Source organism: Ixodes scapularis, unplaced genomic scaffold, assembly GCF_016920785.2.
Source record: "Ixodes scapularis isolate PalLabHiFi unplaced genomic scaffold, ASM1692078v2 PGA_scaffold0__279_contigs__length_252992795, whole genome shotgun sequence".
Taxonomy (NCBI): Eukaryota; Metazoa; Arthropoda; class Arachnida; order Ixodida; family Ixodidae; genus Ixodes; species Ixodes scapularis.
In genome coordinates this window covers 59,057,159-59,083,512 of record NW_024609835.1, presented here as the reverse complement: position 1 = coordinate 59,083,512, position 26,354 = coordinate 59,057,159, and the positions used below count along the sequence as shown (strand labels likewise).

Genomic DNA, 26,354 nt, shown 5'->3' with positions numbered 1-26,354 from the left:
ACGCTCGTTGGCACTTCAGTAGTTTCACAAAAGTTCTATTGTCTGTTCAGCAAGACCAATTTATATAGAGTACAGCAGCAACAATACAGCACCCCCACTTAAAAAATTTATCACAAAAGCTTTATTCACAGCTTTCATTAAAAAAACAAAAATACCAGCTTGAAGATTTGAGTCCCTGAAGGCATGAAAACTTTCTAGATGAAGTCATCTGGCTTGGGAAGACTATTGAGATGAGTTTTCAAGGCATCTGCATAATCCAGCATGCTCTTTGCCATTGCCTTGTCGATGATGTACTGTGGAAGCCATCCCTGCAAGAAGAAATAGCTTAGATACTTCAAGCACACTGAATCTCTTGGTCTTTACATGAAATGAAAAAAAAAAGAAGATATACAGTTTAAATCAAATGTGCTGTGCATCATGAAAATGCATCCCCTAAACCATTTACTAAACATGGAATTTTTTTTTTGTTTTTTGTGGGGTGGGGGGGGGGGGGGGGGGGGGTTGCAACCAATGCATTAGCTAGTGGCTCATTCATGGAGTAACAGTGCTTTGCACACATAGTGTGCTCATGCATATGATGCATGAACAATCCAAGGATTACACCGTAGTATGTAATACCTTGAGAAACAGCCCACATAAAATCGAAAGCAAATCGGGTGAAAATAAGGAGTGGGCTAACTTTAGGCGTGTGATGGAAAAAGTTGTCAAAAATGCTAGTTTTAGATTTTGCGACCCGCAAAACTTGTGATCGCAGGGAAGGGAAATGAACGAAAGACTCCTTCCCTGTCAGTGACGTTCGCTTATCTCCCGCAGTTGCTACGTAACACCATTTCTGCCGAGGTCACCATTGTCCTGGGCCCTGCTATCACTAGACGTGGGCCATCTTATGGTGTTTTTGAAAAATGGGGGTGGGTTATCTTTCGGGGGCGGGACACCATTAAGCATGATGTTCTCGGGACTGCACCCTAGCCTGTAAGCAGCAAATTTAGAATAGCACTCTTCGTTCAGGGGAGATATGACAGATTCTCAGTCCCCTTCTTATACACAAGAGTCAAACTGCCTTCACTTCAGTGCAGCATTTCTCAAGCTTCTCAACAAGACCAGATCAAAAGTTTCAAGCTCGTCTAGTTTGACTAATTAAGTTTAAGGGTTTGCATGTTACCAGTTTTTCAGAAAGCTTGGACTTCGAAGACATTTGGAACGTTCGTAGTTTGAATGTTTGTCACAAGCTTGGTTCCTTTAATGAGTTGCATTACTACTTCTCATTAGTTTTGTTAAATATTGGCATTAGGTATTAATGTGCTGGAAGGATTTAACTGTAACTAATTATATACTGCCAATATTTCCTGCAACTCCCGCTGCATTGCATGTAGTAGTATTGATATCAAGTGCTGCGGGAAATTTTGCATTGGTAATTATTTCCTTCCATATACAGCAGACACTGTGTACGGTAAGATCAATTCCATAGAAAATATTGGTGGTCCCCGTGTTTGTACCACTAGTGCTTTCTTTATCAGTATTATAAGTGAACATGGCTCAAAATAGAAATAAACACCACAATAATGATTACCTTGAGATTCACATTTAGCAGCCATTGGAATTTGCTGCGATGTGTCTCGCTGTCTGACGGTGCTAGCATGTAGAGCAGAGGTCCCTGCTCCCCCCTTGAAAAAAAAAAAGATCACATGAATGTCTTATGAATAGTTTGCATTAAAAATAGGCACCTGCAGAATTTTGAAAAGAGTGACACAAAAACGTGATATATCCCTTTTGGGAACTATAATAATGCAAAACAGAGGAAACCCTGGACCCCCACCCCAAAAATCTTCCACTTTGCTGCGACCTCCTCTCCCCCCCTCCCCCTCCTACAGCATTTTGTCATGGGCAGGCCCCCCCCCCCCCCCCCCCCCCCCAAAACAAAATCCTGGCCAGGGTGTAAGATAGACAGGTGGTGAAACGAGAGCCAAATGAGCGACCGGATTGTGTCCCCCTCGGTTTTCTCTTTTTCTGTGGCGCCATCTATGTGGAGCACCGCGAACTCTCACTCCGGGTGCGAGACCGGTGGCGACTGGCTAAACTGACGGAGAAGGTTTCTCGTGTATTTTCAACGGAGGACTGTCGTGCTCTCAGTTTATTTTGCGCACTCTCCCATAGAGTTCCATGCAAATTCGATTCCAATTTTTTTCTTCTCGCCGCAGCGCCATCTGTCGCCAATCGGGGGTACCCGCAAGCCTCCCGCAAGCAGACGAGTACACAATCCGGTCACGGCGGCGCGGTAGGTTTCTATGGGCAGTTTCCCCACCTGTCTATCTTACACCCTGATCCTGGCTACGTGCCTGGTTCGGTGTCTATTTTGTTCCGAACGCTTTTGTTCAAGCGCCCCACGGTGCGTGAATGCGACACCGATGCCCAACGACTTCGCCGTGACGTGTCACAGATATCGCTTTGACATCACTGCAGATTATTTGACTGCACCTCATAGGTATGTTTAAATAGACCCCAGGAAATGCTATAAGTCAGCCAAGCTCATTTAAGCACCTAGAATGGGCAGTGTGACTTTCCAATCAAGTGCAGAGATACATTGAGCACAAGATCACATGAGTCTAACGACTCGTAGCGACTGCTGCTGCTGTCCACCGGTGAAACAGAACACATTCTTCTTTGTGACAAATGTTAGCTTCTTATACACTCCATATTGCCAATAGAAAGAAAAGATTAAAGCCAAAACACATCAGAAAACAAAGTTATAAACAAATGTTGCACACCTCACAACAGTTTTCTTCGGTGGCTGGTTGACATGCTCCGAGCCTATGACGCAGAGCAAGTAGGATTCACCTCGCCTCTGCCACATCCTCAAGTTTACAAAATCTCTGGCGAACAAAGTGGATTGGAAAGAAACAGTGAGGCAACAAAAAATAGTGAGACGAACTAACACCAACAATAAACCCAACTGTGTTTAACAGTACAAATATGCAACTTCCATTAGACTCAAAAAACCAAAGAAATTATAGTAAGAGCTTAAGATGAAGCTTGCAAATTGGTTGGTCTGCCAAGAGTGACACCCCAGTCACTGGATTGAAAATAACAAAACTATTTTGCCTTTAGCAATGACTGCGAGAAAAAAATTTATCCTCTGCAATTGAGAGATCCCATTTGAAAATAAAATTCTTCCAGTGCTCCAAAACTAACATGACATGCAAGCTGCCTGCTATATAGCTGCTACTGGTTGGAACAGGAAGTGCAAAAGATTATGTAAAAGAGAATGCATCAAGCGGCATAGCCAGGGGGGTGGCTTACGGGGCTTCAGCCCCCCATCACAATCCAGTCGATCCTACAATATACATATGCATCTTGACCCTCCCTTCCCCTCTCCACATTCCAAGTCAGGAACGTGCCAGCCACCTCAGCCCCCTCCACCCTGAAAACATTTACTAGATATGCCACTGAATGCATCAGAAGCTCAATGTACTCGTTGACTAGTGTCAGTTTTTCTAAGAAAGCTAGGCATCAAGATGAGTCACACACAATTAAAAGAAACAGGATGACACGCAAGCTACAAGCTTTCACCACCATTCTGACCAGTAGAGTGCAGTAGAGAATTGCTGCATGCATGCAATCTTCTACCGCACTCTCTTCACAACATGTACCAGTCAATCTCAGAATCTAAAGCATGCAGAACCATCGAAGAAAGTGGTGGCATTATGTCACCCCCCCCAAAGAGAAATAATTTTAATCGTAAACAAGAATTCCAGAGTGAACAAGGAACACAGCTGTGAAAACAAGCAAACCAGATTCAAGTGCATTCACTCTTCCATGATGTTGTAAGAAATACCAATATGCCACCGATAACTTAAACATGTGCATCGTCCATGATTGCAGGGATGTTAAATATGGAAAACTCAACTTGTTGTCTTATTGGAGGCATTTTTTGTTAGCAAAAATAATACTATATGTATCATCATTCATCATTTAGTGGTACAGTTGCAATCCATATAAAGGTGAGAACCTAATCATCAACCTTCCATACTGGCAGTGCCATGAGCGGCGGCCATGGCAGCTTGCAAGCCTGGCTTTGCCCCTTGGTTGCAAAGCGCACATACCACCATGGGCGTTGCTTTATGGTGCTGCCAGTAGGGAGCGATTGATGATTTCATTTTCACCTTCATAAAGATTGCAACTGTACTATCTATTAATAAACTAACCATTTGAAAATGTTATGTAAATGGCGTAATTCTTGTTGAATCCATTCCATTTTTGGGGGGTTTAAAATGACGTCAATTCTATCGAAGAGGATAGCATTACAGCACCAAGGAAGCTTTCTCCTCCTTATATGTGTACTAAAACTACTTGCACAGCCCACTCTCACTTCAAAATAAGCTTTTTTTAGGTAGCTAAGCAATAAGAGGATTTTCAAAGTACCTCAATAGTGAAATGAACCTTATGTAGTCTTTGCTTACCTACAAGACACTACACCCTTGGCACCCTCTGAGAGCACATAAACAATGTCAGTCTGGTTGTCTATGCTCTCAATAACCTGCAAAAAAACACAGGAAGAACTTAAACACCAAAGGAATAGAAACCAAGCAAGGCCCACAACTATCACTGGACGAGCTGTTTCTAGAAGTAATCTCAACAACAGACAATGACCAAATGTGGATTCAGTGCTCCAGTGCGATCTCCTGAACATGGATCCTCATTAAGCTCTTCGCACAAAAATAACCTACTAGTATTGGCAATATCTGGTTGTAACCCACATCTTTAACAGCTAGGATGCCTATTTATTAATTTTACAGTGCCACAACTATGAGTTACAGTTATCAGGGATTTCCCCAGGAATTGAAATTAGGAAAAATGTTTAATTTTTTTTTATTTTTATTTATTTTTTTTTTGGGAGGGGGGGGTTTGGGTTGGGGAGGGGCATTGAGAATAGAGGAGTTGTTGCGGATTAAGGGGTTGCCTTCAAAAAAACAAGGGGGATATACACCCCCCTAGGGGGTGTGTAGGGAAATCAATCACTGACAGTTGCCCCACCTGTAAATATTGTAGGCACTTAGATGCCTAAGACAAAATGTATATGCCAAAAAAAAAAAAAGTGGCCAACTTTGCCAAATGTTTGCTTGATTCCCAATGTCTTTAAATCAGTCTTCTGATAACTAGAATTTCTGCCAATGGATATTGTAAGCCTCTGGATGGATGGATGGGTTTAATACAATGAATGAAGTTTGATTAAGATGGTGCGTCCACGGTGACCGTTCGATGCAGATCCGAGAGAGCTCAGCACGCGCACTCCATCTCAGCCCCGCTTCTTCTTTCTTCCTGACAGTATACGTCCCTCGGGGGAAAAGGCCGGTCCACCGGCCGCAGATGTTATGGGACTTGACGGTAGTAGGGTTTGAGTCTCGCAATGTGGACGATATCGGTTGATTTAGAGTGGTGGTGGTGCAGTGGATGTACAGGTGTGATTTCGTAGTTTGTGGAGGACAGCTTACGAGAGATTCGAAATGGGCCCTTGAAGCGTTTTTCAAGTTTTTGGCACCTTCTAGTCTGACGAGAAGGTGTCCAGACAAGAACCTCGTCGCCAACATTGTAGGAGACGGGAGGGTGGTGCTCGTCGTGACGAATGATCTGTTGTTGTTGAGATTGCAGGGTGCGGATGCGTGAGAGCTGTCGAACTTCTTCAGCATGAGAAAGGACATCTTGGAGGTATGTGTCGAGAGAAGTGTCATCAATGTACGGTAAGAGCGTGTCAATGGTGGACATCGGTTCCCGTGCATATAAAAGATAGTAGGGTGAATATCCTGTAGTAGCCTGCCGGCTGGTGTTATAGGCATATGTTATGTATGGCAGAATATCGTCCCAATTATCCTGGTCATCTGTAAGGTACATCGAAATCATATCGACTAGGGTGTGATTCAGTCGTTCTGCCAAACCATTCGTTTGTGGATGGTAGGCAGTGGTTATATGATGAATCGTGCTTGCGAGGCGGCATACTTCTTGAAGAAGGGTCGCCATGAAGGGTGTTCCTCGGTCCGTGATAATGGATTGAGGAGCGCCGTGTCTTAGAAGAATGTTGTATAGAAAGAAATCTGCTGCATGAAGGGCTGTCGCTGCCGGGAGCGCCTTTGTTTCGGCGTATCGTGTCAGGTAGTCAACTGCTACAATTATGCAGCGATTTCTTGCTTTTGTTTGAGGAAAAGGGCCAAGGAAGTCAATTCCAATGCGTTGAAACGGTTGGCGGGGTGGAGAAATTGGCCGGAGAGGTCCGCGAGTCGGTTGTGTGGGTCTTTTTTTGGTTTGGCATAAGTGGCAGGCTCGCACATATTTGTTAATTGTTCGCTGCATGCCGGTCCAGAAGAATTTGTCACGAATTCGAAAGTACGTTTTAGAAAATCCGAGGTGCCCGGCTGTGGGATCGTCATGGTGAGCTTGGATTATGTTTGTTTGTAGGTGACGGGGTACTACGAGAAGCCATTGCCGTCCTTGGGGTTCGTAGTTGCGTCTGCAGAGAACGTTATCTCGAAGAGAAAAGAGGCGGGCACGTCGGTGAACATACTGAGGGCAAGATGTTGTGGAACCTTGCAAGTAATGGATCAGTGGCCTGAGAGAATTGTCAGTGAGCTGCGCTGATGCCATGTCGAGATTATGAAGGGTTGCCGTAGTGTCTGCTGTGTGATGCTCATAAGAAAGGGGCGCGTTGTTGGGGAGAGGACACCGAGATAGACTGTCGGCGTCGAGGTGTCGCTTGCCTGATTTATATACAACGGTAAAGCGGTATTCTTGGAGTTTCAAGGACCAGCGGCTAAGGCGTCCTGATGGGTCTTTTAGGCTGGCAAGCCAGCATAGCGCATGATGGTCGGTGACAATACGAAAGGATGATCCATATAAGTAAGGACGAAATTTGGAAATTGCCCAGATGACTGCTAGGCATTCCTTTTCTGTTGTTGAAAAATTGCGTTCGGCTTTGGTGAGGGTTCGGCTAGCATATGCGATGACACGCTGCTGGTTGTAGTGATGTTGAGCAAGAACAGCACCTATTCCCTCTCCGCTCGCGTCGGTTCGAATTTCGGTGTCCTGACGTTCGACGAAGTGACCAAGAACAGGGGCTGTGGTCAACACATTTTTTAAGTGTTCGAATGACGTATGTTGATCTGGGCCCCATCGAAAAGAGATGCCATTGCGTAGCAGTTGATTTAGAGGTTCAGCAATGTGAGAAAATCGATAAATAAATTTTCGAAAGTAGGTGCATAAGCCTAGAAATGTCCGCACATGTTTGACGTTTTGTGGAACAGGAAATTCTGATACGGCCCGTACCTTCTCAGGATCTGGGCGTACTCCATCGGCACTGACTATATGGCCGAGCACTTTAATTTCCTGGGCGCCGAAAGTGCACTTTTTGCTGTTCAATTGGAGTCCAGCAGTACGAATGCATTCAAGAACTGTGCGGAGTCGTGAGATGTGTTCCTCAAATGTTGGAGAAAAGACCACAATATCGTCGAGATAACAGATACAAATATTCCAAGATAAGCCACGAAGTAGAGCATCCATCATGCGCTCGAATGTGGCAGGCGCATTGCAAAGCCCGAAAGGCATGACGTTAAAATGGTAAAGGCCATTATACGTTATAAAGGCGGTCTTCGGTTTATCACTAGGGGCAAGAGGAACTTGCCAGTAACCGCTTCGAAGGTCCATTGATGAGAAGTAGGACGAGCCTTGTAGCGTGTCGAGTGTATCGTCAATTCGTGGCAGGGGGTAGACGTCTTTTTCCGTGACTTTGTTCAGGCGGCGATAGTCCACACAGAAGCGCCAGGTGCCATCTTTCTTTCGAACAAGGACGACGGGGGACGACCAAGGACTGGACGAAGGCTCGATCACTCCTTTTTCTAGCATGTCATCAATTTGTTGTTTAATTATTCGACGCTCTGCGGCAGAGGTTCGGTACGGTCGGCTTCGAAGTGGGTGTGAGTTACCGGTATCAATGTTATGTTCGACAAGCATCGTTCGGGCTAATGTTTGGGCGCTGAAGTCGAAAATATCTTCGTAAGAGTGGAGTAGAGAGTCCAATTTCTGAAGTTGGTCTGGGAGGAGAGCTCCGTCTATCATCTTATGTCTGTGTTCGGTGAAGTTATTGTCGGTGAGGGACTTGGTATTTGCAGCAGTAGGGACAAGTGTAGCGAAACTTTCCTCAATATGCATCTGGAGTGTGGCGATGCGACTGCCTCGAGGAAGTACCTGCGACTGGACTGAAGTGTTGGTGATCCAGATGTTACATTTATCTCCTGCGATGGAGGCAAGAGAATAAGGTATGACGATTCCTTTCTTTGTGAACGTAGCATGAATAGGTTCAATGAGTCCGAAGGTTTCATTGACTGAATTCGGAACCATGAGAGTGGCAGCAACGGCCGAGTGAGGTGGCAGCAACAGGTCATAGTCTATATGAAGGACGGTCAGTGGGGTCTCAATATGTTCCCGGATGTCGACTGAAGAATTCAGATGAATTTCACGATTTTCACAGTCGATGAAGGCGGCGGTTGAAGAAAGAAAATCCCAACCAAGAATGACGTCAGCGATGCAGGTGGTAAGTACAGTGAACATGACAATGTATCGGTTGTCACCAATCCTTAAGTGCGCTGTACAGTATCCGAGAGGGCGCACCAAATCACCATTGCCCATGCGGAGCAGGTGGCCCTCAGATGGGGGCGTGAGGACTTTTCGCAAGTGTCGACGGACGTTCTCGGGAATGCACGACTTTGCTGCGCCAGTGTCGACTAAAGCAAGAAAGTTTTGATGTCCAATTTCCACATTCAAATTCGTTGGTCCCGCAGAAGGAGGGTTTTTCGGATATTGTTGAGATGCAGCCTGACCTCCATTGTCGATGCAGGCTGCGGTTTTTAGTTTGACTGTTGAGACGTCGGAGGGATGGGATCAGTGAATGGGGAAATAGAGCGGTGACGACGAGGGTAGGGCGACGGTGAGCGACCACGCCGGGGTGAAGGTTGCGCGGCGGGGCTGGTTGAGCGGTCATGAGAAACGATTCCAGTGTTAGTGTTGTCGGCGTAGGGTCGTGAGAAGCGGCGAAAAGACGAGTTATCGACTTGCCGGTAATCATAAGAAGGATGGTGGCCTTCGAAGGTGTTGCGGTCTCGAGAAGGGAGCATGGATGGGGGGCTTGTATCATTTAATCGGCGCCGACAGTAGCGGAGGACGTGGCCGGGAACGTGGCAATAAAAACATATTGGTCGGTTGTCATGGGTCCTCCAGACATCGGCTTGACGGCGTGTTTGAGGAGATTGTCGCGGTCGTGGTGCATAGGAAAGGGGAAGTTGCTGGTATGCGCACAGGGGTGTTGGCGGGTGTGCGGCGGGGGCATAGGGGGGAGTGCTGTGCGTCAGGGGCTCTAAAGCAGAGCGAAGTTCATCTCGGATAGCTGATTTGATGTCGTGGCGCTCATTGGATGGCTGGGATGCAGGCAAAGGTGTGCGCTGCTGCCCAAGAAAATATCTTAGTTCTTCGCGGATGATTGTACGTATCAGGTTCGAGAGGTTTGTGTCGGTGTGCGAAGCAAGAGACACCTCAGGAAGGCGTTCGAACGGCCTCTTGAGTATTCGCGCGTTGTCGAGCTCTTCGTACTTCCGACATTCAGACACGAGTTGAGCTACGGTCGGCGGAGACTTGGGGGCTACGATGGAAAATAATTCCTGTGAGAGCCCTTTGAATAGGTGGCGGATCTTGTCATCTTCGCTCATCTCGGGGTCGACTCGGCGACACAGTCGGAGGACATCTTCGATGTAGGCGGTTGATGATTCTGCTGTGGACTGGTACCTGTGTTGTAGTTGGTCTCGAGCCTTCTCTTTGCGGTGTTCGGGTTGACCAAAAGCGTCCGCAAACGCGGTTTTGAAGCCGTCCCAAGAATCGATGGTTTCTTCGTGGTTGTCAAACCATCGGAGCGATGTGTCTTTGAGGAAGAAGACCACATTGGCGAGCTTGAAGGAGTCGTCCCATCCGTTGTGTTGACTGACGCGCTCGTAGTTCTTCAGCCAGTCATCCACGTCTGAGTCAGGAGAGCCCGTGAATATCTGAGGGTCTCGCTGTCGATGTTTTATAGTCACAGCGGGTGTAGATCGGGTTACGGTTGTGTTACCTTCTTGGTTAGCCATGGGCGGGCGTTGGGTGGTCTGTCCACTGCGTAGCTCCAGGGTCGGGGGTGGCGAGGTGTGGCGAGGGGTAGGAAACCGCTGACCTCCACCAACCTGTAAGGCTCTGGATGGATGGATGGGTTTAATACAATGAATGAAGTTTGATTAAGATGGTGCGTCCACGGTGACCGTTCGATGCAGATCCGAGAGAGCTCAGCACGCGCACTCCATCTCAGCCCCGCTTCTTCTTTCTTCCTGACAATATCTTTTACATTGAAGCTGTATATGACTCATTGGTCAGGTTTTTTTGTTTTTCCGTTGACAGAAAACCATCACGGGCGCCTTATCTCATATGTGGTTTTGACACTTGCTTCAATAAGAAAACCACAAAATAAGTTTCAAAACCAGGTAATAGATGATAAGCACGTAGCGCCCCCCCTGCATTTCTCGGTAAAGGCTGTGGTCGCATAAGCATAAGCCGCGGCAACGGCAAAGTATGAAGTGGGCAGCGGCGTCACTAGCCCCGCTAACAATGCCAAGCACATAGCGCTCCCCGCATGCATTTCTCAGTAAAGATTGCAGTTGCGTAAGCTGCCACAGCAACAGTAGTACACAGTCTTTCATATAAAAAAAAAAGTTTGTTACAGTGCATTTACTTTTTTTTTGTCAATCATTTGGTATAGACCCTTTTGCTGTTTACAAACATGAACTGCCTCTTGCATCCATATCAACTTCCGGTTGCACCGTCTTTCCAAGCCTGTTGAGCTTGCTTATGTCACCAGTGCTAGAAAGCATAAATGCTACACGGACAACAAAGTTGGAGATTTAACAAGGGCCTTCGGCTGTACAATATTACATCTTGGAGGACACAAGATGGTTTACTAGAATATTCGAAAATTTGTAATATATCTCGCACTCCTTTGTTCTTTTGGCGTTCACTTGGGGAATTGGTGGTTAAACGTTTCGTCTACATTTCAAGCAGCAGTGTTAAGGTGACCTTGGTTCATTCTTTATATAAACCGGAAGTTCTCTGGGACGTCCTGGAGCAACACCTGGTGACGTTTGCTATAAAAAGGGTCTATAGTGCAGTGGGCAATTGTTGCAGCTTCACTGGCCAACAACCTTCCCAGCGTGGATTTGGAGTCTCAATTTTTTAAATGTAGTCCGATACAATTTTTGCTTACAATAAGACAGAAATGTGACACATGTTAAATATTTCTGCTGAAGGAGTAAGGCATTTGACATAGACCTACCCTGGCTTCTTTGACGTTCGGGTTCCACAAAACTTGTTCCTCTAGCCGATTGAACAAAATATCTAAAATGGTCTCGGGAGCCGCTGGCAGGGTACCCTGTCCAGAAGAAGATCACAGGCGGTCAGTGACACTATGAAAAAGCCACGCTAGATAAAACCTCAGTGACATCTGGTGAAGTTTACTGAAAGGCATTTGATACGTCAGCATGCACTATGCCCGAGGTAAGGAAACCATAGTTTCAGACCACAATGTCATTGATAAACGGCAGGCATGTACCGTAATTCGGGGTCACCAATAGTACTGGTTACTCTTAATTGTGCCCTGAAATCCTACCCTATGCAAAATATTCAAATTCAGCTTGACATGAAAAAAAACATGCATTTACATTTAAACAGAGCATAGCAGGGCATACTACTTTCTATGTAGAAACAACATCATAGGGACCAGACTTTTTTCTTTTTCGCTTTGTTTATGCAATTTTTAGCACCTCTCTGAAAGTTATAGCTAACTTTTATTCGAAATATTAATATGTTATGGCAGACTGCAGCAAAGTAAATTCAAGTTAGCCCAGCAATCACGAATGAAGCAACAATGGATATCTGGCTTCAAGCGACGTCAGAACAGTATGCCCTTCAAGAAAAGTAACGGAAGAGCACATGGAATGCGTTAAAAGGACACTCGGAAGATGATTAATTGCATGGATTCTTAAGTAACTACTAATAAATTGTTTTTTTGTGTTTTCTTCGAAAACTTTGGGCACGTTTGTAAAAGAAGGCTGTCAAAAACGAGTGTAATATTTCCAGCTTTATTTTTACTTAATTTGAACACTAAAGAGTATATTAATGTGAGGCAGGATGTCATACGAAAAAGTTTTTCAGGGGGTGCTCGGACACAGCCAAAAAAGTTTTCAAAGCCTGCACATTCGGCAGCATTGCACTGAAGGCACCCTCATAATAAAGGCCCGTTCACACTCTTGCAACCGAGTACGACCGAGAGAGACGAGACTTGTTGAAACCTCTTCAAATTTCTTAGGAAGAGGGAACACACTGGCACTCTGGCGCCATCTACGCAGTGACCCCGGAACTGCATTTCACAAGAGCAAAGGTTTTGCGGGATTTCCGAGGTCAAACGTGCATAACACCTACAAGAAAGGCTCGTTTATAACGTTGACAAAAGTTTTTCGAGCCAAGAAAGAAAGGATAATGCGCGAGAGAAATAGAAAATATGCCGGACCGCCAAGTTTACAATGCTACCCAATAGATGGCGCCAGGGTGTCCTCTCGTTGTAAGAGGTTTCAAGGCACCCAGTTCTAAGAGGTCACAAGAGTGTGAACAGGCCTTAATGCTGTTATGTAATGAAAGCACCCATTCATGGTTGCTATCAGGCCATCTCACTACCAATACTCTAGTTCTCCCATTTGTTGCAGTGATCTGTGACACTGTTAGCTTGATCTTTGCCTCAGCACTTCCCTAAACTGGTCTCCAAATGAAGAGCACCCACCGCATACTTGTAGACCTTTCCAAACTCTGAGTGATGGCACGTCTGAATAGCGCCCTCGTGGTCCATTTTCTCCGTCTTCCAGTTGCTTTCGTGGAATATTTTCAAGGCAATGTCTAGCGCTTCCTCTGCCTTGCGCTTGTAGCTTCGTTCCTGCAAGGCAACACACACACTCGTAAGTCTTTGCATGCTTGAATATTGAGTCTTTAAAAGTAATAGTGCACACCAAATTCATTCTTATGGAAAATGTTTATTTCAAACCAAATTGTATGCGACATGAGCTAAATTCTGTGAGTTGATGTTTTCTTTCGCGTTTATTTCAGTGAGGTTCTAACTTTCTGCATATGCTTTCACTACTGTGTAAATTGCATCTATATGCTACTTCTCGTGTAAAGAGTTACTTCTATAATTTGTTTTTTCATTTATGTATTGTATATGCCAGTGGTCTCAAACTCATTTGAGCATGGGGGCCAGATCGCCGACACTGGGAAGGCCGGGGGCCAAAGTTGGGGGGGGGGGGGGGGAAGGCGGCGAGAGAGAGAGAGGGGGGTTCAAAAGATTTGAAACAGAATACACCTCGTGCTCTATGCTTTTTGTAAACTCAGTTTTGCCAGTGCCAATTTTACGTTTGATTTGTTTAAAAGACTACTTTGGGCCCTGACCTGATGTGATAACAATAATTAAAATGATACCGTCCCGCCAACGTGCTCGCATTTTTAATAGAACAAGAGAGCAAGTACACTGTCGTCCCCATTGCTCAATTCACTCAAGAATTAACCAAGCTCAACATGTCTCTAAAAACAATCAGTTGTTTGACAGTTCTTGCTTTCCTGAAGATTTCTATTACAACACCCATACTTGTCTTTTAATGGGGATATTTTTTTAAGCCGAGAATTCTGAGCTCGTAACTTCATCTTCGGCAGTTGCTCCTACTGATCTAGACTTTGCACATCCGAGATGCATCCTTCAATGAGGAGCTCCCCCTTGCAGCCTAGTACCAGAATTAGTGTCTTTACAAAAAGCTGGGAAGCAAACGATCAAGCGAAACAAAGTGCAAATGAACAAATATAAGTAAAAACTATATGAATACGTTAAAAAAACGGAGCGACTTTTCGAGCAAAAATGAATTGGCGAGATGAGATTACGATGGCGCGTGCGCTCGAGACATGGGAACCGGGACTCTTAGCCGGTTTCCTGCGGGCCGCGACCCACCGAGTCGCGGGCCGTGTGTTTGAGACCCTGGTATATGCCATCTTTTGGTTTCCTATAAATTCTTTTGGTGCCCGCATGAAGATTGCTGGTTTAGGTGGCTCGAGGCTCGTCCAGCTGTTTTTCCCTTGCCACTTTACAACATTGTTTTTGTTGGAAAAAATAGAGGTACTATCATTATAAGCGTTGCTACTACAAGCCGAGCGCAATACAAACATCATTCAGGCCATGTGAAGCAGTTCATAATACTACTATTATGTACCATGGCTGTGGTTAGCAAAATTGTTGCTTCACAAAAGTTCAGTCTGAAATCTTAGTGCAACCTAAAATGAACATAATGAAGTTATACTCTTGATATGGAGTACAACAACTTGATATGGACTACACTTAGACTCAACTATGTCAGTTACAAGAGGTGTCTTTACTAAATAATATGCTATCTGCACACAAAAATATTTGCCTCTTCTTGCACTATCATGGTAAAACCAGTGGTAACACAATATACTGTGCGTCGCTCAGCTGCGATGTTGCACAGATGAACTTGGCATGCATTTTGTGCCTCAACAGTGGAAGCATTGTCATGCATAGCGCCTCTGAAAAAAGCCCTGCCAAAGCTACCACACGAGCAGGAAAGGACTGCGGCTGCATAGCCCAGTTTTCACCTTGCTATTTCGCAATCCCAGGTCATATCCGTGATCCATAGTGAACAAAGAAAAATTCATACGAAACCTTAGCAAATGTTTTGAAGGGAAAGACACATGCCAGTGTCCCTCAAGCATTGAAATAGGTGGCATTTTTTGTGTATTCTCACAAAGTACCCGAAAAGTATGCTGAGTTGATAAGGCCTCAATCTTCACGCACCTCTGGAAGTAGTGGCCTTGAAGAGCTTTCTGGTTCAAACCTCACTTTGAGGTCGCTGGGAACTTCAAGCTCGCTCCGCTGTAGACCCTTTGCACCCAAACTCTCATTGTCTGACCCTGTCAAACAAGCAAGTACATAATATCAAGAAGCTTGTCTGACCCTGTCAAACAAGCAGGTACATAATATCAATTAAAGTTCCGAAAGAATGCCCACCCAAATGAAGAGGTAAATGATGAAAAACATGGGGTGGGCTATCTTTGGGGACGCCACATCAAAACCTTATCAAAAATTAATGATAAACACCCTGGCACCGGCTACAAACCACGTGACGCGGGAACTGACATCGCAGATTGTGGACACCGCAAATTCGCGTTTTACGATGCGATAAACACGTGGGAATTTGCTACAAACTCCCGTGTCACGGGAAAGGATACCGCAGGTTGCGGACGCAGCAGATTCGCATTTCACGGTGCGAAGGACCCGCGCAAACCCGCCGAGAACTCGCATCTCACGGGAACGAATACTGCAAATCGCAGACGCAGCAGATGCAAGTTTTATGGTGCAATAAACACGCGGGAACCCGCTACAAACATGCTTGTCACAAGAACCGATATCGTGCGCGCAGATCGTGGACAAAAATGTGGGAATCCGCTACAAACCCCATGTCTCGTTAACGGATACCGCAGACTGCGGATGCAGTAGATTCGCATTTCACGGTGCAAAGGACCCGCGCAAACCCGCCGAGAACTCGCATCTCACGGGAACGAATACTGCAAATCGCAGACGCAGCAGATGCAAGTTTTATGGTGCAATAAACACGCGGGAACCCGCTACAAACATGCTGGTCACAAGAACCGATATCGTGCGCGCAGATCGTGGACAAAAACGTGGGAATCCGCTACAAACCCTATGTCACGTTAACGGATACCGCAGACTGTGGATGCAGTAGATTCGCATTTCACAGTGCAACATACACGCGGGAACAACTCGCGTGTTACGGGAGCTGATATCTCGCGCGCACTTCGCAGACTAAAGCGCGGGAACCTGCTATGAATTTACTTGTCAGACGCAAGTTCATTTGCGTGGTTGATGCGATTCCCATCGCACATCGCGTGGCGTCCGACGGGAATCGGGGGTGGACGATGTTTCGGAATTTTTATGTTACAGATATTTAGCCAAAAAAAAAAAGGATGGGCGATCTCTCGGGGGCAGGCGTTGTTTCGGAACTTTACGGTAGGTTTTTCTGAAGGTGCATATCCTTATTATAAAGCATTGAAATGTTATTTTCTGAGCCATAATTTATATATTATGATAACATAACAGCTGTTAGCATGTAATTTCGGTCCTGCTACACAATCTTGGAAATGAACGCGACCATTTCCGCATCCGACAACCATTGGTGATGCCCCTTGAAGCAAGCATTGACAGATCTCGCAGGTTCTGAAAAGCCAAATCTCGTTATGCACTGCACTCTGTAGCTGCTCTCAAAAAAAGAGATCACCAAGATTTCTTTTATAGTTCAACAAAAACAAAGTCTTAAAAATGCATCAGTAATAGTAGCATTCAAGCCCCAATGAGTGCTCTAGCTGAACTCCAAATGATATGTGCCTGAACTCTGTACTTTTTTTTAGATATTTCATAGTGCCCTGACCTATAGCTAAAACAACCGGCTCCCTAGATTCCAAGTTATAAAACGATTGAAGACAAAGTGAGCAAACGAGCGAGCTGGTTGTTACCTTTTTTCGTCCATTGCCTCCATTTTAGATTATAAAATTAATCTACCTTTTCAGCTGGCAGTTTTAACATTTTGTTTTCAACATTCCGTAGACACGAATGGCATGCAACCCGAGGATGACACCAGAACAGGCCGTCCCGAGACATGTTCAGCCACGTGCAGCGCGGTTGAAGAACTACATTGCCTATCTTTGGGAAAGGGCACAATGCAGGTGATACTGCGAAACCATTTGCAAAAGGTCAGAGCGACCTGCCCCGAAGGATGACAACCCACGCGCTCGATTCATGGTGAGCCTGGTGGGACCTCGGCTGCGACTCCGTGTCCGGCTAGAACTGTTTCTCATCGAATGCACGCTAACTTATAAATGAGGTATGGGTAATTGTTCTTTCCAGTCGCCAAAGCTGGGTGTTGACTAATAGTCGCACAGATGCGGTAGTCGTGCAAGTCCACATGGTGCCGTCATTGGACTCTCTTCGAAAGTGCACGCCATGTAATAGCCGCAGCACAAACTGTCCAAATCTGCCGTAGTTTGGGCACGCACTTGGGCAGGCATTGGATACAAGGGCTGTGTCTACGTTCGGCGTGAACTCGGCTCAGCCGATGTCGAGAAAGAGCACGTTTAGCAAGGACTCCGATCCAGTCGCGCACTTTGTGCCCAAGAAACGACGACTGCCAATGTTACGACGGGGTCTATTAGCTCGCACCATCAGCAACCTCCCAACATGGACCGCAAGAGCTGCGCTTGTGTGAGTCTGCGATTTCTTCTTTTAAATGTGCGGACATCGCTCCCCCGAACGCGCAAAAATACACTCGCATGCGCGGCACAGGGGAGTGGTGCCACCCACCGCTGTCCGGCGAGTAGAAGGAGGTACCGCCATCCTCGCTGCGCAAGCGGGCTGCAGCGGAGGGCACGGGCGGGAAGGCGTCGTTGACAATGCGTGCCAGCAGCTGGGAGGCCCGGTTCTCACTCGGTACCACCCGGAAGTCAAGGAACCAGGCCTGGCCCCAGGGCAGCACGAAGGAGGTGACCAGCAGCAGTACCCCGGCCAGCACCCCCGAGTTTACTGCCAGCTGGGCCTGCCAGTCGTACAGGAAGGTCTTGCAGATGACCAGGGAACCGCTCAGCGTGGTCATCAGGGCCACCAACAGCCAGTGCTTCATGCGCAGCACGATGTAGGCCAGCAGCAGGACAAGGAACCGCAGCGCTGCCAGCACCTGGGGGGCACACACATTCGTCAGTAGCGGCACAAAGCGGCGCCACTTTCCATCTCTCGCAGCCGCACGATCGTCACAACAGAGAGAGAACGCTTGTCCGTACGTGTGCGGGCGAACACTTAAATATTTAGAACGATCGAAGTAGTACACCAAGCGACGCAGTCTACGGTGCCTGGAACGTGCATTCGACCAGCGTATACCGCGGCCTCGAGAGTGGGTCTGTCCTGCTTCAGGTAGCCCTGCAGCCGGACGGTTAACGGAAACTGAGACAGATGCGGGACGGGACGCAGCGACAACGACAGCCCTTTTTTGGCGGCATTTCTCTGACCAACTGTCGGGATTGCGACGTTCGATGGCGCAACACGCCCGCTCCTGCGACGTGATTTGATGCCACTTCCGGATCACTTTCGATGCATGGATGAGAGAAGACGGTAAACACACCAGTCGGAGATACGTTCCAGGCACCGTGATTAATCCGAGCACGATTTTGGCGCATTGTCTCTTACGCAGATCGTCGTTGAACGCCAAATATTTACCGCCCTCGTTGACACTTCACATTACCCCGTTTCACCTAGAACTGCCCTTACCCCTTCTTCGATAATGTTGCTAGCACCGAGGCAAGAAGGAAACGAATTCTCTGCCTTCTCTTTTTCTACGTGGGGCTACGTGTTCCTGGTATATCGGTTCAATTTGTTTCCGTTACGTACTGTAGCTACCACAGCTAACATAAGCTTGTTACGTACAGTGGAGAAAAAGTTAATCTGGAGTCTGAAAATATTTTCTTCACCCGGCCGTCATGTTTTTTCCTACAAAGTCAATTCCCAGTCTTCAAAATGTGGTGACGAGGAGCAAAGAAAGTTCATACTTACGGCCATGTCGAACAGGGAGCTTGACATGGCATAATTGAGGATTTCGCTTTGATAGACTAACTTCACAGACTTATACTGCAGCTGTAAAAAAAACAAAAACAGGAGACAAAGGTTGCTTACTGAACTGGTCGAAGAGCGAGGAACGGTGCACCCCGCAAACGTCCCAGTGGAGCCAGAGGGAACACCGGGCGCCGCTCACCATTGCACTTAGAATCCAGAGGAAGGAGCAGAAGCAGACATCAAAGGTGGCAAGGAGTGCAAAGAACCTCCTCACGGGCGATATCTTCTTCCCGACCGAGGCCCCGACCTTGAGAACTTCGGCCGGGATTTCGTCATCAAAGTTGATAGACCCGTAGTGCATCCAGTGGGGCTCTGCCCGCTGGTAACCATCCTGGTGCGAAGTGCTGGCACCCATCCTGGTCCCTCAGGTGCTACGTGCGTGGAAACAGATCGCCTTGGGAGATGACCTACGACCACGCTTACGGGTATACTATAAGCAACTTTAAAAGTACCATGAAATGCTTTCTTTCCCTTCAGCTAGTTTGCACTCCAAATAAACACTAAGTTCAAAATGCATGCAACAGGAATTTGTTTTTGCTTAAGTGCATTACATCATAAGGGAAGAAACAAAGAGAGGATTATTTTGTTTATGGATAATCCACCCAGTCTCACTCGCTGGAAGCTCGAGCAAAGGGGCCGTAAGCCATGGAAGTAGTGAAACAGAAACAAATAAAATACACAGTGCTGCTATTGGCTGCAGCGTGTATTTTCTATTCGTTCCAAAGCAGCCATTAACTGCTTTGGAACATAAGGCATGTGCCATCCAAATGGCATAAACGCATGGCTGGGTGTGAGAGGGGACGGGTCAGTTGGCTTTTTAATGCCAGTTTCTATTTCTTGATCCGTTTAGTTTTGTTCAAACAAATGTTTTCAAAATATCCCTCAGACTGGAATCTTGCTATAATTTGGGTGGTACAACAAAGTGTAAAACCAGAAAGGTGGAGAAGCCCGACCCATGTTGCCCTCGTTTGAAGACATTAATTTGACAACGTAAGTCAACTCGCTTTCTCTTTTAGTGGATGTAATTGTTCTAAACTTGTGGTTAAAAAAAAAAAAAGATTCACCTGTTAAAAAATAGCCATTCATAACATGGTTGGTAATTCACAAACAAAAGGACTAGGGCAGAAATTAATAAAGTGGCAAAAGTGGCCACCTAAAGGTTTGAAAAAAATGTTGGATTGAAGGCATGGCACACTTTTGTTAAAGGTAAATTGCCAAGTGTGTTCACTGCAAAGTGCAAATACAATGGGGAGCCTTTTTTATTTATAATGTTGAAACAATATTAAAGAGCTGTAAAACAGAAGCTGGAAACAGTCGTTTTATCTCTCATAGTGAAAGAAAACCTTAAAACTAGGGACGCAAATTGGACAACACCTGCAGAATTTATTTTCAAGTTTTACTTATATGGGCCACAACTCCTCAAACAATGCCAACCGTCAATTCCACATACAGTCAGGCGGACAAGGTCCAAGCAGTCACAAAAGAACCCTCTCTCTTAATGGCAATAATGTCTCTAGGCTTTTTTTCACTATGATCGTTCACTAGCTCACCTGCGCAGTAACCCTTATTTTAGCATTTCTATCCCTTCCAATATTACTACATATTTGTAATGTCTTCTCCTTAGGAAATCTGTATGGTTCATACCAAATATGCGCAATCATAATTAAAGAGAGTACTCCAGAGCCATGGGAAATAGCACATCTCAAATTGCTATGTTAATGCTAATAAAGCACCCAAAGAAACCAGTAAAACTTGTATCACAGTAGTCATAGACGATGGGACTACATACCTGAAATGCTAAAGCAATATGCAGGTGCGCTGAAACCCCAATGAGTGACATCCCTTTTTAGTATTTCTAAGCAAACTTTACTTTAAATATGATTGCAATGACTACAGTATAAATCAGTTAGGCACTGGGAGAATCAGAGGAAGCTCAAGATCCACATGATCTAAGTTGTGCATTCACAAAATAAACATAGGCTTCAGCTTGCAGTTTGAAAAGGTGAGAGAATCAGGGTTTCCAGACTCGTCGTTCTGGCAGCATTTGACAAATTAGTAAAAAAACTTGGAAGCCGGTCCTGCTCAAGGTGAACAGTTGAAGAAGGAAAAGAACAAGGTATCGGTAATCCCATATATTCACCGCATGTCACATGGACTTAAAAAGGTAGCATTAAAAGGTAGCAACAAACTAGGCTGATTATGCTCCAGGGTGAACTGACACAAAGGCAAAGAGAAAGAGGCAATATCAAACGCATCAAATTCGTCACCTCCGTAAAAGGCACGGTCTACATGATCCCTTTCTCCTGCATGTGCTCCTATATTGGGCAAACGGGACGATGCCAGAACATTTGACTCGGAGAACAACACAGCTCCATGGAAGGGACTGCATACTCGCATTTAGCGAAGCACTATCGAGATTGCGGGTGCGAACTGCAGTTCTCCAACATCACCGTATTGTTTTAACACCAAGACCAAATGTGCAGAGAATTGAAGGAAACCTACTACATAAAAAGCACTCTTGCGTAAGCCAACCTTCACTGGCTATATTCTGGATCTTGGTTAGCACATGGAGTGGGAAACAAACAAGAAAAAGTGCAAAATCCATGGTGTACCCTATGCCTATGCAAGCACAGTGACATCTACACATTTCAATCAAAAATCAGTTCTTAGTCAGTGCTTATCCTGTGTAGTCCTTCCTTTTTGTCCTAGTCTCGTTCACACTGTTTTTCACAAGGAAGCTAGAAATATTACTTGTCAGACAGTGCAATGAACATGGTCTACTGTTTATGCAGCTTTATGCCCTGCTTGCAGACTAATGATCCACAGGAACACAGTTGACATCTTTCAAAATGCAAAGGGTTAATCAATGTCTGCTGCAGTCTTTTTTTTCTACCTTTCTGAATAATTTTAGATTTATGAATAAGCAACTGGTCCTTCATTCTCAGCAAATGGACAGGTCGCAGATTTCTCGCAAACACAGGCACCATTTCTCGCTCAACCTGTATCCCAATGAAATGAAGCAACGAACCAGAGGAGTTTCACAGTGTCATTTAGTTAACTGTACATAGATGTTATCAATATGGTGCTACATTCCCATGGAACATGACCCATATTTGCATATTTTAACCCCTCTATTAAATCCCCTGGAACAGCCTGAACTACAGCTTCTTCAAGTTAAGATAGCAATTCATATTCACCCATACTGAAGGTAGAAATGGGTAAATTCTCTAGCAATGGCAGTCGGATCAGTGTTAGTCAATGCACAGCTTCCACTGCCCAATTTGTCCATGCCTTCCGAGCCAATCACTGCTCATGGCCAAACATTGACTTTGAGGCAACCAACTATAATGAAGGCAGTCAACTTATTCCAAGCAAGGCAGGCTACTGCGAGAGAAGAGTCGGCTTCTTTCCGCAGAGACTATAAGAAATCTGAGCAATCAAGGCCGACCATTTGCCTTCATTCGGACGAGGAAAGAAAACGGTCTAGGTCATTGTATGGACACTCAGAAGTTCAGTAGGAAGTTAGTATGCCTAAGATGTAGACTCATGAGTTTTGTCTACTGATGAGTGCTACAAGTTGATGAAACAGCCTTGAAATGCATCGTAGTAGCGTGTTGAATGGGAAAGGTATTGAACTGTCATTTTTTTCTGCCATTAAAAACAAAGCAGAGGGTCAGCAATCGGGGGCAATCACATAAGCCTCGGTGGCATGCAACTTGAATTTTTCTTATTTAAAAGTAACTTTTGCAGCTCTATCAGCAAGTTGCCATAGTTATACAAATGTAATGATTTCACAACTTACCTTTCCATTGAAGCTCTCCAATTTTAATGCAGGTGTTCGCTGTCTGAAAGGAGGAAAATATAGGGCAGTCATGCTACCAGTTTTGGAAAAGTAGCAATAACATACACAATACTGAATGCAGAAATCATTGTCAACGCCGACCGTCATCGTCTTCACCCGGAGTGCAAAACCCTTAGAACAAGACGGCTGATAATCAAGAATTGTTCAGATCTGTCGTTACTAGAGCTGAGATTTCTGGACACGTCCCGTTTTCGAAAAACATCCCGGTTAACAGTGTCAGCTACCAGTACACATCTATCGAGTTATTTCCACTTGGTTTTCATCAACTTTGTTGTCCCAAGTTGTCCTAATTCTATGTTAAGTGTCCCAAAATATTCAATATTGTCCCGATTTTCTATTTAGTGTCCAGTCACTTAACTAAAACGTTTGTATAAAATATGCCTTTCACCCATTGATAATATTTTTTGCATCGGCCAGGAGCCAGCGTGGCATTCTTTTGCCAACAGCGTTCAAATTGCATGCGCTACCATATATGAGCCGGCTACCTTCCCTGCCTTCCAGAAGCGCTGGATATACTATGCCACCAACTGATAGTGCCATGGACGCTCCTGATGGTTGTTGACGACAAGTGTGCCCCAGAAAAAGCTGCGACCAATTGGCCTGCGATGGCTTCCAGCGACACGCCGCCGTTTCCATGCGCGCCCCTGCTGGCGTGTTATTGTTGGACGGTTCTGCAAAAGACAAACTTTGAAAGTCGCTCAAGAAAAACCCTGAAATAGAGCGAGCATGTTCACAAAGAACTCCAAATGGCGTTTATGACTTGAATGCCAAAGGAGCCCTCAGGTTTTTGCAACCCCTCTCTGTGGAAGTGGAGCGACCATTCTACGACTTTAAGAATTTGTCAACAGAGGAAAGGCAGAACCTAAGCAAAGAAACACTTGAGATGTTCCTAACCATTTTCTTCAACTCACAAGAGTAGAAAGTGTGTTTTGTAATAATAGAAAGTATACATGTTTCATTGCTAATAAACACTCCGAGTGTACCCGCAAAAGCATACATTTTCCCGAAAAGTGCCTTGATGTTTTTGCATTTCTGTTTTGATTTCAGCACTAATTTTGTCCCGGAAGTTTCAGCTCTAGTCATAACGTCTCAATGTCCCTCACATTACATATCAGCACAACGAAAAAACTACATTAATGAAAAAGGTATATAAAAAAAAAAATTCGCCAAGATATCTATGTGCCAACACTGGGATCTAAACTCAGGTCTCTCATAGACTGGTCAGATGCATTATTTTTTATATGAGCATAAATTAATAAATTATAAAGTTAGTTAAGTGAACATACATTTTTATACATACAAATTTAAAGTTATACCACAACAAAAACAAAACAAAAAGATACAGTTTTTAGGATGGTACAATTACGCCGAACCACAGCGTTAACAAAATGAAAAAGTTGAGCCGCGACAGGCCCACTAAGTTTTTACAAAAGGGAGACAAGAAAGGCGAAGCGAAAAACTTCATGTTCCTTCACAGCGAGGGGTCGATCGAGATACTTTATACTTACATCAGCTTTCAAGATCAAATAACACGAGCTATTTTAGAGCGGTAGACTGCACGGCTGTCCGAAGCGAGGAGCGACCAGACGAGACAGAAACGGGCAGTAAGCTCTTGAACGCGCGGTGAACGGGACGCCAAGATAAAACTAAAGCGAGAATTGTCACCTCAAGCTTGGAATCTCCAATTAGGTTCTCCTTTATCGCCGCTGATTAGATTACGCCCACTTGGCACGCCTTAGATTTATTGGCCTTTAATATTTCGACGCGCGCAAATATCAAACGATTAGATACAAAATAAAAGAAACAACATTAAAAAAAATGCTGTAAAAAAAAAAAAAAGTACTACACGTGCGGTGTTTGCTGAACGCAAAGAAAGACATACGCCTATATTTACAAAGCGCGCAACAAAGCGCTCTGTCTCGGCGCGATTTACAGAGTGGGGCACAAGACACAGAGCACAGCTGATTTGACTCACGAGCACGCGCTCATTTCTCGAATATTTTGTAACGTGTCCGAACGGAATATTGGGACGATTGAAGCAGCTGCGCAATGCCCGGCATCGCGACCATGGTAGCGAACGACTAAAGAGCGTGTTTACGTCAATCCTTCTTATTTTTACGGCTATTTCCGAACACAAACTAGGGAAGATTCGATACTCGACGTACTTCTAAGCGGAAAAAGAAAGCTCGTTTGAAGGGGATTACTAAAGGGGTACTGACCTTTCTCTTGTTCCCACGAAATGTGTGTGTTAAATATAGTTTTACAGCTTATTCTGATAACAGCGATATGCTTTTCAAAGCCTCTACGCGAAAATTTTGTGCGATAAGGCAGCGAACACCCATCGCTGCTGTTTACATTTTCTACGCTATCTGCTGGAAAGATGTTTTCCGCGATGGGGATTGCTGCGTCGTCCCTAGCCAACCTGGGTTGGCTAGGGTTTATAATTTATCTCTTGAAATATTCCCCTTCGCTTGCACACAAAGAAAGGGGGTTCGCACAAGGCGTGCACGGCTAGCAGATAGGTCTATAATACGCCATATCTCTTGTTATAGATTATAAATAAGACAAATTAATTCTACTAAGTTGGGCTTTCTAAAGTCCGCAATACCAAAAGGGCGGGAAAAGGCAGGAATTCAAACGGTAGACCGTGATCTACCAATTTTGTTTTTGGTACTACCTGCCTGCAGCCGGCTTACGATCGACGGATTTGCTGCGCAGCCGGTCGTAAGCAGCCACAAGAGGCTTAAAGGGTAACTGCAAAGAAAAAAGTGTATTATTAAACAGCCTAATAGACCGATCTCACGAGGAGTTGCGCGACGCCACCGCTGCCGCGGTGCATTCTGGTACCTGTAGTTCTCCCCAGTTTTCCGGCCGCGTCGGCGCGCATTGTACGCCGGGCGTTTGCAAATTTTCGGGTTAGCACGAGACTTTTAGCCAGGTGTTTACTCATGGTTTTCAATCGGTGGCTTCACATGGTGTACGCCACGGAGCTATAATAACAGCACCAGGCAAAAAGGCCTCGGATATTATGTCTTCCCGGACAGAGCGGCAGGAAAAGTAGCGTTTTACAGTTTCTTTCGCGATTTGCTTCATAATTTATATCCAATTATTGTACGTCAGCTAAAATATGTAAGATTACAGGGCACGAGACATAGAGCGTGCCGAAGTGTTCCGTAAGCTGGAATCTCTCTGAACATTTGCTCCGTAGCGGCCTATTCATTGGTCTATCTCAAATAGGACCTCCGCACTGCTTTGCGGAGGCCGTTTTTAAAACACTTCTTACTCGGTGTATTTTGGTGGTTATAACTGTTATTGCGACGACATATTTCAAGCACAACTGTGCTTCAAAAGATCAGGACAATCACTAAAAAGAGCAGCGATTCCCGATATGCACCATTTGATATAAAACAACTTTTTTTCGGAAGCAGCCTTCATTTTTTTTTTCCATACCAACGCGAAAAGATTACATAATGCAATTTAGAAGTGCAACACGTACTTACCGCCAAAAATGTAACAAACGAACCTCATCCATTTTGTGGTGGTCCATTAGGCTGGTGTTACTGGTTCATTCTGCACTAGCACCAGTCGAGACCGCAGAAAAAAGCTTCCCCCGTCGGGCGACTGTTAGCGTTCGGATCTTGCGCAAACAAAATTAAACTG

At 45.2% G+C, this 26,354-nt stretch overlaps 1 protein-coding gene across 5 annotated transcripts; it reads right to left on the bottom strand.

The window, feature by feature from the left end:
• Positions 1-101: 101 nt before the first annotated feature.
• LOC8039942 (stAR-related lipid transfer protein 3) lies at positions 102-25,101 on the bottom strand. 5 transcript variants are annotated; one of them, XM_029978675.3, is made up of 14 exons: positions 24,914-25,076; positions 23,180-23,365; positions 22,635-22,677; positions 20,622-20,650; positions 18,972-19,203; positions 18,773-18,853; positions 17,534-17,903; positions 14,954-15,069; positions 12,887-13,036; positions 11,387-11,482; positions 4,458-4,534; positions 2,766-2,870; positions 1,571-1,664; positions 102-308 (listed from the first exon to the last, which is right to left on the bottom strand). In XM_029978675.3, the coding sequence occupies exons 5-14, from the start codon at positions 19,185-19,187 to the stop codon at positions 195-197; spliced, it is 1,419 nt and encodes a 472-aa protein (XP_029834535.1). In that variant the 5' UTR covers positions 19,188-19,203; positions 20,622-20,650; positions 22,635-22,677; positions 23,180-23,365; positions 24,914-25,076; the 3' UTR covers positions 102-194. The 5 variants fall into 5 exon arrangements, with proteins under 5 accessions (XP_029834535.1, XP_029834531.1, XP_029834537.1 ...); XM_029978671.3 differs by lacking the exon at positions 20,622-20,650 and having other exon boundaries at positions 24,914-25,101; XM_029978677.3 differs by lacking the exon at positions 23,180-23,365.
• Positions 25,102-26,354: the final 1,253 nt, after the last annotated feature.

What these genes read in the sequence shown, in the direction of transcription:
- LOC8039942 (XM_029978671.3), bottom strand. Translation starts at nt 19,187, where the DNA reads ATGGGTGCCAGCACTTCGCACCAGGATGGTTACCAGCGGGCAGAGCCC. An exon ending in TCTGGATTCTAAGTGCAATG is followed by an intron (nt 18,854 to 18,971) that starts GTGAGCGGCGCC and finishes TTTTTTTTACAG; the next exon opens with CTGCAGTATAAGTCTGTGAA. An exon ending in CTTCTACTCGCCGGACAGCG is followed by an intron (nt 15,070 to 17,533) that starts GTGGGTGGCACC and finishes CTTGTTTGACAG; the next exon opens with GGTCAGACAATGAGAGTTTG.